Below are 11,243 nucleotides of genomic sequence, written 5' to 3' on the forward strand. Positions count from 1 at the left end.
CTGAACAGGTCCCAGAGAGAGCTGCCTCCACAGAGCTTCTGAACAGGTCCCAGAGAGAGCTGCCTCCAGAAAGCCTGAGCTTGCTGAGCTCAACCACTCCGCCAGTCCTCTGGAGAACTTTCCAATGCCCTTGAGCCCTTAGTTGCTCTAACTCCTCTCACATCTGAAGGGCCTTTGCTTGCTGTGGACACTACTCAGCCACTGCATCATGGGGCTGGAGCAGGAAGGAGAGGCAGAGGATCCTTTCTTTCCAACCCTCTACGGTGAAAAGGTAGTAGCAGCCATGACCATGAAGGCACTCCTAGAGTTAGGACCTCTCTGCTGGTCCTCTCAGCAGAGATCTGAGAGTAGGGTGACAGAGGGCATGTGAGCCTAGCACAGCAGAAAGCAAAGTCTTCCATGGCTCCTGGGGAGTGGAGGTGTCACCCCTGCTGCATGGGTTCCTAGGCCGGCTGAGGGTGTAAAATGCTACTCTGGAGGGCCCTGAGCAAGAGACTGAGGCTACTGCATTATTGTCCCACCTGATATCCAGCCCCAAGTTCTGAACCCACTCTTCAAAACCCTGTCTATAAGACAGTGCATCCCACTGCAGAAGACTGCAGATGTGGAGACCAGAGCTGAGGAAAGAGCTTAGGAAAGCTTTGTGATTTCAAAGGAGTGGTCCCTCTGTGGAGCAGCAGCTTCACATCCTGACTTGATGGGGTCATGGCTTGTGGAAAACAGCTGGCCCCATGAGGAAGTGACTCTTGCCCTCAGTGTATACAGTGATGGACTTCAGGTTATCTATCAGTGCTCCAAGGATGCACACATAAGCATTCAAAGGTATACAGACACACCAAGACCATCAGAGAGGCTCAATGGATAGGGTCCAACTAGGCTGTATTACTGCTGGAATCAGAGAAAAAGGTGGCTTCAACTGTTCTTCAACACTTGGACCAAAACCATACTGAAAAGGAATTTGGCTAAGGAGGGAGGAGAAAGCACACCCTATGCTAAAAATCCAGAGCCCTGAAGACACATATTCCAGCAAAGTCCTGGACCTGGGAGGACATGCAGCACACCCATGCTGATGAGGCCAGTGGTCAGGTCAAAGATGGGGCCTATAAAGTCAGAGGTTGTGAGAGGTCAGAGGTCATGTTTATTATGCTAGTGGCTAAATAGGTGATGCTGTGCCTGTTTGGTCAGAAGCATGCATGCACACACACACAATGTCAGCACCAGGGAGGACTATGAGCTCTTACCCACAGGATCAAAGAAGAACTTAAGACCGAACATAAGAAGAATGAGATCAGATCCTGTCATTAAGGAAGTTCTGTTGTTGCCCCCTGCAGGTTTAGATGAGGATAGTCTCTGTGTGGCTGGGTCTATCTAGGTATTTTGACTTGGTGACCCATTCTGTAAGAAATGCTACACATGGATGACAGAGATAGGTTCAAGTAACAACATGCAACTCCAGCTTGCCTTCTCTCTAAATCCAATTAAAACTGCTTGTGAGCAATCAGTTTGAATGAAGTCTCGAAAGTCCCAGCTGCTGTCCCAACATGCTCTCACTCCACTTGACTTAGCCTTGCTTTCCACAGCCTTCCGAACTCATGGTACAGTCCTGCACATTTCTACTGTGCTGGTGCACTGCACTTAGACGGTCTATCTCAGAAATTAGGGCTACCTCCAGTGCCAGAGGGCCAAAGAGGTAGCTATAAACAGGACTCAAGTCAGGCAAGAGCCTTGTGGGCATCTGCCTGTGAAAACAAGTTCTCGTTAGACAGACATGGTCATTGTTAAACAACATGGCACTAAGCTATCACCTAGTAAAAGAATATCTGACAGAGGTACCCGTCTGCCTCTCTCAGAGCAGGCCTGCCAAGCCAGTAAGACTCTAGGGCTCAGTGTGACTACAGGTGCAGGGCTGACACCCAGGGAAACACACAGGAGAGCTTTGGGAACAGCTTCATAAGGGCCATCCCTCCCAAATGCTCAGCTGGGCGGTGGTGGCACACACCTTTAATCCCAGCACTTGGGAGGCAGAGACAGGCGGATTTCTGAGTTCAAGGCCAGCCTGGTCTACAGAGTGAGTTCCAGGACAGCCAAGGCTACACAGAGAAACCCTGTCTCGAAAAAAGAAAAAAAAATGCTCAAAAGAGAAAAGTATGTGTAACAGGTCCACTGTTTGAACTCTGCCTACCAGAGATGGGATGGAAGTGACCATGACTCAGAATTTAGACCAGGTAGGGAAGGGATCAGATAGGGACTCTGATGTAACCCAGATGTTAACAGTTGGCAGCAAACCCAAACCTCCTATATTCTTGAGTTGATAAAGCTAGTGCTTGTGAAATGTTTCTGAGCCACAAGTGACTCTGTGTGACTAAGTCAGGACATGGGACCCAAGGGAGAATAACCAGACCTGAGGCAATCGATGGGCACAAGGACATGAAAATAAGGGGTGTGTGGAAAGGGAGGGCCTTAGAGTCTATTATGCATTACGGAGATAATGTACCTTACCTTTGTCAACTACATCCCAGACTTCAACTTTCACTACATCATCAGTGGCTGAAACAAGAAAAACTCTCAAATTAGTGCCCTGTATCACAGCCCTTCTGGGCTCCCAAGTGGGGCCGGGGCATTCTGGTCTCATTAGCTCCCGAGACCTCTGCAGTACGTTTGCAGGGCGGTTCCTCCAGGCCCTGGCATGAGCATGCATCTATTAGCCCACAGACAAAGCATCACATAACAACCCACACTCAGTAGCCTGTGGGTCTCTGGGCCACTTCAGGGCCCCTAGTGGATGCTCACACCTGGGCAGATAAGAAAACATCTCCCCAAGCCTACTACTTTACCTGACTGGCCAGAGCTGTGATGGGTCACCTGAGCAGGCCCAGGTTAGCTGTAGCCCTGACACCTACATCACAGCCTTCAGCCTACCCGGCCCACAGACTTCTAAGGCTTTCTCTGATACTGACTTAAGTTGCATGAGAATGGAAACCATTTTCCAAGTTCCTGTTAGTTCTTCAACCCCTCCTCAGAAGCAATTCTCCATTCTGGGACGTCCTGAGGGCTAATGGAGCTGTAAGGATGGTGGAGACCCCAGAACACAGAAGGGGAAGACAACGGTTCAAATAGTCACTCTGTTCTCCAGGGGTGAGCACTTGCCATAGTTCATAACATGCATTCCTATGAGGCAAAGCAGCCATGTATGTTGTTGATGTGTATGGGTAGATCTGCTCCTAGAGGTGTCCAGGGAATTCTAGTCTTTGAAGGTGTGTGCTTGCTTCTTACTTGTAACCATGAGTATCCTGGGCCTAAGGCACCACAGTGGAGAAATGTCACAGATTCAAAACCCAGATGGGCTGATTCACATGCAACCTTAACTAGTGGGGCCTCCCACATGGGTAGTATTTTCTTGCTTTCAGAAAGTACCTTCTAGGAGCATAGAAGGCAGGATACTACTATACTATACAGGGGAAAAATGACATTGAACTATTATAGGCCTTGAACTCACTTTTGTAGTTCCAATGGATGCTGGTGACCTGGATCTCCTGTGTAGGGATGTATTCTTCCACAAACTTCTTGCCCTGCAGTCGATGCCACAGAGCTGTCTTGCCCGTGTTCCTGTCACCCCGGATCACAATCTTCACTGGGGCAAGGATGGGCAAAGAAAAGAGAAAGGAAAATTAATCAGTCATCATTTAAAAACTTTAAAGTATCTCATCTGTTCCATCTCTAAGTAAATACCTATTTTCTCAGGTGACTGGCATGGAGGGGAGGAATGGGTGAGAATACCAGTAGCTCCCCAACGGGTCAATTCTGGCTTGGCAGACCTGGCAGTGGCCGTAAATGTGGCTGGTAGAGAAGGCAGCACTGGAGTACTTTACCCTGGGCCTGGTTTTCCTGGAGTTATATACTCTGAGGAACTGCCAGGGGCCCTAGGATCAGCGCTGGGCTGCAGACTTGAGCCAACAGTGTGCAAGGCCCAGGACAGTACCCAGGATTTGGCTTCCCGCTAACACTTCTCACAGTTCTCATGTTTGTGGTACAGTTCTGTATGTCTGTATCCTACTTCACTCACTCCATGGTGTACCAAGCCTGAACTCAGCAGGTTCTCCTGGCTTTGGGCAGGGATAGGCATGTGTTCCAGGAATGGGGTGAACAGGATTGAGTAATGTCCTTAGGCCCAAGACCTTTTAGAGAGGTTCACTACTAGGTGTTTCAGAAAGGTAATAAAAAGCAGTTTTAACAGTGTCAACAAAGTCAGGAGGAACAAGAGCAAAGCTGAGGTCAGACTGATAGGATGATAGTCATGAATGACTGAGGATGCTGAGATGGGCAGTGAAGGCATGGGTGTTAGCCTGGTGCTTCCTGGGCAGCACTAAAGGACAGGCAGAGGCTGATAATGCCACCGAAAACATCCTCAAGACTTCCAGGAGCCAGTTAAAAAAGGGTCTAAAGAAGATATGGAAGCTTAAGGTGGGTGGGTGGGGCGCAAGGGGAAGCTTGTGGGTTCCTTTACCCACCTGCTTCTTTCTCCTAGGCTGTCTGGTCTGCCTGCAGAGTCAAGTCTCTTCCCCATTTCCAAACCCCCCTACTGTAGTTTCTAGTAGCCAATGGCCACCTTAGCCTTATAGCTCAGCTAGACTCCTGGGATGTACTTGGTCCCCATAAGTGCACACAATTGAGTGAGTGGTCAAACAGTGGGCTTAGCTGGTTGCTTAGGAAGATTAGGAGGTGTGTCACTGGGATTGGGCTTCTCTGCCTGCTGCTTGTGGATAACATGAAAGCTCTCAGAACTATGCCTGCCTGCTGCCACTGTAAGCTCCAATAAACTCTTTCAGGTCCCACTGAAAAGGAACAGGCATTCTTAACTGCTGAGCACTACAGTTCTAGATATAAATTCTTTAAGTTTTGCTTTAAAAAATATTATATTTTTATGTGCATGTATGTATGGTTGGGTAAATTCATGTGCCCCAAGTGCATGGAGGATCATGAGGGCATCAGATCCTGAGAGAACTGGAGTTGTATATAGATGTGAGCTGCCATGTAGGTACTGGGAATTGAACCTGGGTCCTCTGGAAAAACATTCAGTGTTCTTAAGCCTTGGTTGGCCTGGAGTTAGCTACATAGACCTCTGCCCTTAGGTGCTGGGATTAAAGGCACGTGCTACCACACCAGGTTGTTTTGCCTTTTAAATCAATATTCTAAGATCTGTCTATTAGTCATCATACAATCATCTCATATGTTCTATTGAATGCCTCAACTGGTTCTTTTTAAAAATCTGCTCTTGTCTTTTCTTGCATTTCCTCCCTTCTACTTCCCCAAGACTCATTATTTTAGACTTTCAAACTACATTTTTACCTTAAAGATTTACAAGGATATGGGTCTCTTGTGACCCATAAGTGGTAAGTACTTTCTTTTTTATTGTTTTTTTCTAGATAAGGTTTCTCTGTGTAGCTCTGGCTGTTCTGGAACTCACTCAGTAGACCACGATGGCCTCAGAGATCTGCCTGCCTCTGCCTCCTAAGTGCTGGGATCAAAGACATGTGCCACCACTACCTGTGGAGCGTGATTTCTAATTTTCAGGTAATTTTTTTCACGGCATCATAAACTACTTGGAAACTGTTGCCATCTGGATCTTTAATTTCCCCCACCTCCAACCAAAGCCCATCCTGCCTCTGCTGCCTGAGTGCTAAACTTTTACTTTTTATACATTAATCATTCCATAGCAATGGAGAACTAATAAAGAAATGCTTTTAAGCTTCAAAAAAAAAATAGCTGAAATAGATGCATGTAAAAGATCAGTTGGGCATACAAATTTAACAGTCTGAGCAGAATAGAAGGCATTATTTCAGAACAAAACCAAACCAGAATACAGATTCTCCCCATTATCACTCACTGTCATAGAATACAGTCTCCCCATTATCACTCACTGTCACAGAATACAGTCTCCCCATTATCACTCACTGTCATAGAATGCAGAGTCTCCCCATTATCACTCACTGTCACAGAATACAGTTCCCCCATTATCACTCACTGTCACAGAATACAGGGTCTCCCTATTATCACTCACTGACACAGAATACAGGGTCTCTCTATTATCACTCACTGTCACAGAATACAGTCTCCCCATTATCACTCACTGTCACAGAATACAGTCTCCTCATTATCACGCACTGTCACAGAATACAGTCTCCCCATTATCACTCACTGTCAGAGAATACAGTCTCCCCATTATCCCTCACTGTCACAGAATACAGTCTCCCTATTATCACTCACTGTCACAGAATACAGGGTCTCCCTATTATCACTCACTGACACAGAATAAAGGGTCTCCCTATTATCACTCACTGATACAGAATACAGTCTCCCCATTATCACTCACTGTCACAGAATGCAGAGTCTCCCCATTATCACTCACTGTCACAGAATACAGTCTCCCCATTATCCCTCACTGTCACAGAATACAGTCTCCCCATTATCACTCACTGTCACAGAATACAGTCTCCCCATTATCACTCACTGTCACAGAATACAGGGTCTCCCTATTATCACTCACTGACACAGAACACAGTCTCTCCATTATCACACACTGTCACAGAATACCATCTCCCCATTATCACTCACTGATACAGAATACAGTCTCCTCATTATCACGCACTGTCACAGAATGCAGAGTCTCCCCCATTATCACGCACTGTCACAGAATGCAGAGTCTCCCCATTATCACTCACTGACACAGAATGTGGTCCTTTTATCAGGGGTTTGCTGGGACTGTTTTATGGCTGTCCTTTGGTTGAAAGGGACAGAGGAAGTCAGGTATAGGTAACCTGTTTCTGAATGGGTATCATCCTTATCCCAAACCCATTACTCGACCTTGAAGTGTGTAGTAGACGACATTACTACTAAACCAGGCTTCTTATGCTCCGACTTATCCAGCATCCCTTTCATCTTTTTACTTACACCCTTTGCTGTTTTATTATAGATGTATTCCCCCCAAAAGCCATAGGGCCCAATTAGAGGGATGGGTTTTTTTCAAATTTCTTGATTGCATTGTGTCTGCTAATATAAATGGAATTATTCTTACCACTTCATTTAATGATTTTTAGGGGCTGGGGATGTAGCTCAGCAGTAGTGCACTTGTTAACAAGAACCTACATTTAATCTCCAATAAGAGGAGAGAAAAAAAAAAAAGAGAGTGTGACCACTGAGATGGCTCAGCAGGTAAACCTTCTGGCCACCAAGCCTAACAACGGTAGTTTAATGTTCAGGAGCCACATAAGAGAAAACTAACAAGCTGTCCTTTGCCACATGTGCACCAAGGCACGCATGCCCTCCCAAGAAATAAATTTTTAAAAATGGTATTTTGTTACCATTATAGTTTCCTCCCAGTCATTTTTGCCTTTTATTAAGTTAGGCAAAGTCTCTCACATTGAAAAGTTATAATGTACATTTTAACATCCACACTTACTATGATATAAACACATTTCTGAATGTATGTCAGCTGCAGTGGTGCACCCCTTTAATTTTAGCTCTTGGGAAGCAAAGGCAGGAAGGTCTCTATGAGTTCAAGGCCACTCTAGTCTACAAAGTGAGTTCCAGAACAGCCAGAGCTACATAGAGAGATGCCTCCCTCCTCTCCAACCTTAATGTCTTAACTCTTATCAGCTCCATTCTGGATTAGGGGCTGACTCCAACTATTTCAGTATTATTTAAAAAACAAAACAAAACAAAACCCAACAGCCTATAGAAAACATTATCGCCAGAGACTAACAGCCACTGCTTCCTTAGGGCTCACTGCATATGGACCTGTTCCTTTGCTTGCCTGCCTTTGTTTTTTAAATCCCACTCATACCTTTTCATTCTAAGCTCCATTTGTCTAAAGAACACCCTTCAGTGTCTATTTTTTGCAAGATCCTCTGCTCAGCAAGCTGTCAATCACACACTAACCATGGGTACAGCAGCATTCTGGCCTGTGCAGGAGTGCTGCTCCTTAGTACAATCTCTTTACTCTGGTTGCATAGTTTCCTCTTTTTGCTTCTGAAATTCAGACCACTCCTGATGATCTATGGTTGTTAAAATTCTGGTTTTCTTTGAGTTTTTGTTTGTTTGTTTGTTTGTTTGTTTTTGGTTTTTTGAGACAGGGTTTCTCTGTGTAGCCCTAGCTGTCCTGGAACTCACTTTGTAGACCAGGCTGGCCTAGAACTCAGAAATCTGCCTGCCTCTGCCTCCGGAGTGCTGAGATTAAAGGTGTGCCCACCACTGCCTGGCTGAGTTTGTTCCTCTTCTGTTGCTTTTTTGAAACAGGGTCTCACTATGTAGCCCATGCTGTTCTGGGACTCACCAGGCATACCAAAAATGATTCAGCTGCCCTTGTTTCCCAAATGATGGGATTGAAGGCATGTACCACTTTCCCTGCCTCAGTTATTATCCTGACATATTGAAAAAAAGATTGTTGTGTCTGCCTCCTGAGGCACCCTAACAGTATTCTGAAATAGACAATTCAAAATTTGGAGACTCTTACAAGAATCCTGAATCTGTATTTACTATATTGTATTTATTATACTGCAGGTTTGTTCCTTTAAGTAAGGCATCTTGGAAAATATGGAAGACTTGAGCTCTTTGAGATCCCTCCTCTTTAGGACCACCAGGGCGTGGGTCCAATGGGGTACAAGTTTAGAAAGAAGTTTCTAGTTCAGGCCTAATTTCTAGAAATAGGTTGCAAATAATACTGTATAAAACTAAATAAAGAATCCAAATGTAGATTCCAAAGAACACAAACCACTGAATATTTGACTCAATATTCTCTTTCATAGATTCAAGGGAAATACAAACTTTCAAGTTAACATATATACACTGTTTGCTTCTAAATATGTACAAAATACTCCTACTAAGTTTCATAATATTACATTATCCAATATCACTGACCCTGTAAGGCACCACTTAGAGTGAACTGTGTATATGCACCAGTGCATGTATATGATGTGTGTGTGTGGGGGGGGGATTCAAAAATCTAGCAGTATAGAAATAGTTTACAAGTAAACAATATCAGACCACGAAAATGCCCAAGAATCTTTCGATTGTTCAACCTGCAAATGGAAAAACTCTAAAGAGGTCAAGAGAACCGTGTGCTTCTCGCTGCACAACATACATAATTTATAACGAAAGGCAGATCAGACCTTTCTTCTTGTGGGGTCAGGGATGCAGTTAGAGCCTCTTGGAATTTAAAAAAAAAAAACAAAACCAAAACCAAAACCAACAAAAAACAAGGCTCAAGGCCCACAGCCGGCCGACTTTTAGGAGCCTCAAGTGAGAGCAGGCGAGGGGGGCGGAGAGGATGCAGGCGGCACGCATCCATCCACTAGCCACAGACCGCGCGCGCACCCTCGGGTTATGTAATGGTCTCTCTCTCCGCAGGGTACCCGCGCCAATCAGGGTCTTCCACCACTGCTCCACTAGTGTCGCTGCACAGCTCTTCTCTGGAGGTCTCCTGTTAGGTGATGCCCCTCAAGGAACGACCACTACTCAGAACCCAGGGAGCCCGTCCACCCCTACCCTCTGGTTCTTCCAGACCCTCGTAGGCTGGGTGGACGCCCCGGGCCCTGCCAGCCGCCCGGGCCTGCCCGACGGCGCGGCCCGCACTCACTGTTGTATTGAACCCCCTTAGCGAAGCGCCTCTGCAGTGCCTGGTTCATGGACTGCAGCCCGGCGGGGATGTTCTTGTCCCGGCCCGGGGCCTGCTCCGAACCCACCAGCTTCTTCAACGCGGAGAACATGTTCCTGCTGGACGTGCGAGCGAGGCTGGCCTGCAAGCGAGGCTGGCCTGCGAGCTCAGCGGCGGCAGTAGCAAAGCGCACCTCGCACCATGTCCGGCCGGCCCAGGCTTCCCCAAGGCCGGAGCAGGCGCGGCCACAAGCCGGGGCCCGACGGCGGGCGCGGCCTCGAGCGAGGTTCTGGGGCCTCAGCCTCTGTGGCTCCGCTCCGGCTTCCACGGCCCTCGGCGAAGCAGCCAGGCACCCGTCAGCGCCGCCATCTTGGCCCCGGCGCGGCTACGGGACGCTAAAAGGGACACGTAGACGCCGCATGCGCAGAGAGCGCACTAGGTCCCGCCCCTTTCTAGCATCTCCACATTGCCGCCACCACCCCTGTCCAGTCCAACAATCTGCTTCCCCGTCCTCAGAGTTCCGAGGTTTCTCCTTCCTCTAGTGTAGTTCTGGAAAAATGTTTATTTCTGTACTACAGCCCGGGCAGGTTTACTTTTTCTTCTTTTTGGCTCCCCTGAGCTTCGCCTCCATCAGCCGCTGGGCCTGTTTCTTTATCTCTGCCCGCGAAGGGATGTAGCTATGGTCCACATCCGCAAACTGGAAGGTTTCTGAACAGGCAAGAAAAGAGTAGCTGGCCCCCCTTCCAGAGACCTCCCACCTCTACCCGTTTGCGTTTGCTGCCATGGGCCATCTCCTGTGTCTGGAGCTCATTTCTGAGATGTATCAACGACTGGAGACCCCTGCCCTAAGTCACCTAAGGTCAGGTGGCAGACATCTAGGATCTGCCAAGATTATCCACAGTAGCTGTCCTTATCCTTTCACCCTACCTTGCCTCTGTGGCAGAAATTCTTCTAAAAGTTTGGTCTGGGCTCCCTTCTGGACCATGCCATGGTATACATCCCTTTGTCTCAGAAAAAGACACCTCTGTCATGTCTATCAGTTAAAACTTCTCCCTTCACCACCCAGTTTGTATGTTCCAGTCACACTGTATGCTATTTCTTGTCTTAAGACCCTATCTAGTTGCAGCTATGGTCCCTGTCCCCCTTCTCCATCTTGCTGTGACCAGCATCTGGAGTCTCACCTATCATGTCCTCCTCTTGGTCCTCAAAGGTAATTCTGGTATTATGTTTCTCCTTTAGAGTTGATGACTCCAAGGCATCCCTCACCTTTGTGTCAACCTGCAGGGCAGCACTCATTATCAGCTTGGAGAGCACATGGGCTTTGGTGGGGACCCCTCCATGGCCCAGGGTTACCTCCTCATTTCTGGACAATGTTTGCATGCGCTCAGCCAGGTATATGAGCTTCCCTTCACAATAATCTAGCTTGCCATACACATCAAGAGTGTCAGAGACTGCTATTTCTTTCTGTAGGTTAGAGGAGTGGCTTGTTTTTCCTGTGGTCCCGCACAGGGACCCCATGCACAGCCTGTCCTCCCCAGGGACCCCGTGCACAGCATGTCCTCCCCAGGGACCCCGTGCACATCATGTCCTCCCC

General features: G+C 47.3%; 2 protein-coding genes across 5 annotated transcripts in view; both read right to left on the reverse strand.

The window, feature by feature from the left end:
• The window catches only part of Rabl6 (RAB, member RAS oncogene family like 6), a 27,286-nt gene extending 17,236 nt beyond the window's left edge, over nt 1–10,050 (reverse strand). Inside the window, exons 1-3 of one of the 3 annotated variants that reach the window (XM_031369364.1) lie at nt 9,843–10,050; nt 3,497–3,631; nt 2,500–2,547 (exon numbers count right to left, since the gene is read on the reverse strand). In XM_031369364.1, coding sequence (XP_031225224.1) covers nt 2,500–2,547; nt 3,497–3,631; nt 9,843–9,852 — 193 coding nt within the window. In that variant the 5' untranslated portion in view covers nt 9,853–10,050. Of the gene's footprint in view, nt 1–2,499; nt 2,548–3,496; nt 3,632–9,631 lie in introns of all 3 variants that reach the window. The other 2 variants (XM_031369362.1, XM_031369363.1) reach the window with 2 other exon arrangements.
• A 143-nt stretch (nt 10,051–10,193) lies between these two features.
• The window catches only part of Ccdc183 (coiled-coil domain containing 183), an 11,641-nt gene continuing 10,591 nt past the window's right edge, over nt 10,194–11,243 (reverse strand). For both annotated transcript variants that reach the window (XM_031369366.1, XM_031369365.1), the window contains exons 12-14: nt 11,003–11,113; nt 10,831–10,927; nt 10,194–10,357 (exon numbers count right to left, since the gene is read on the reverse strand). In XM_031369366.1, the coding sequence (XP_031225226.1) occupies nt 10,239–10,357; nt 10,831–10,927; nt 11,003–11,113 (327 nt within the window). In that variant the 3' untranslated portion in view covers nt 10,194–10,238. The remainder of the gene's footprint in view (nt 10,358–10,830; nt 10,928–11,002; nt 11,114–11,243) is intronic.

The sequence above is a fragment of the Mastomys coucha genome, unplaced genomic scaffold (assembly GCF_008632895.1).
Source record: "Mastomys coucha isolate ucsf_1 unplaced genomic scaffold, UCSF_Mcou_1 pScaffold15, whole genome shotgun sequence".
Taxonomy (NCBI): domain Eukaryota; kingdom Metazoa; phylum Chordata; class Mammalia; order Rodentia; family Muridae; genus Mastomys; species Mastomys coucha.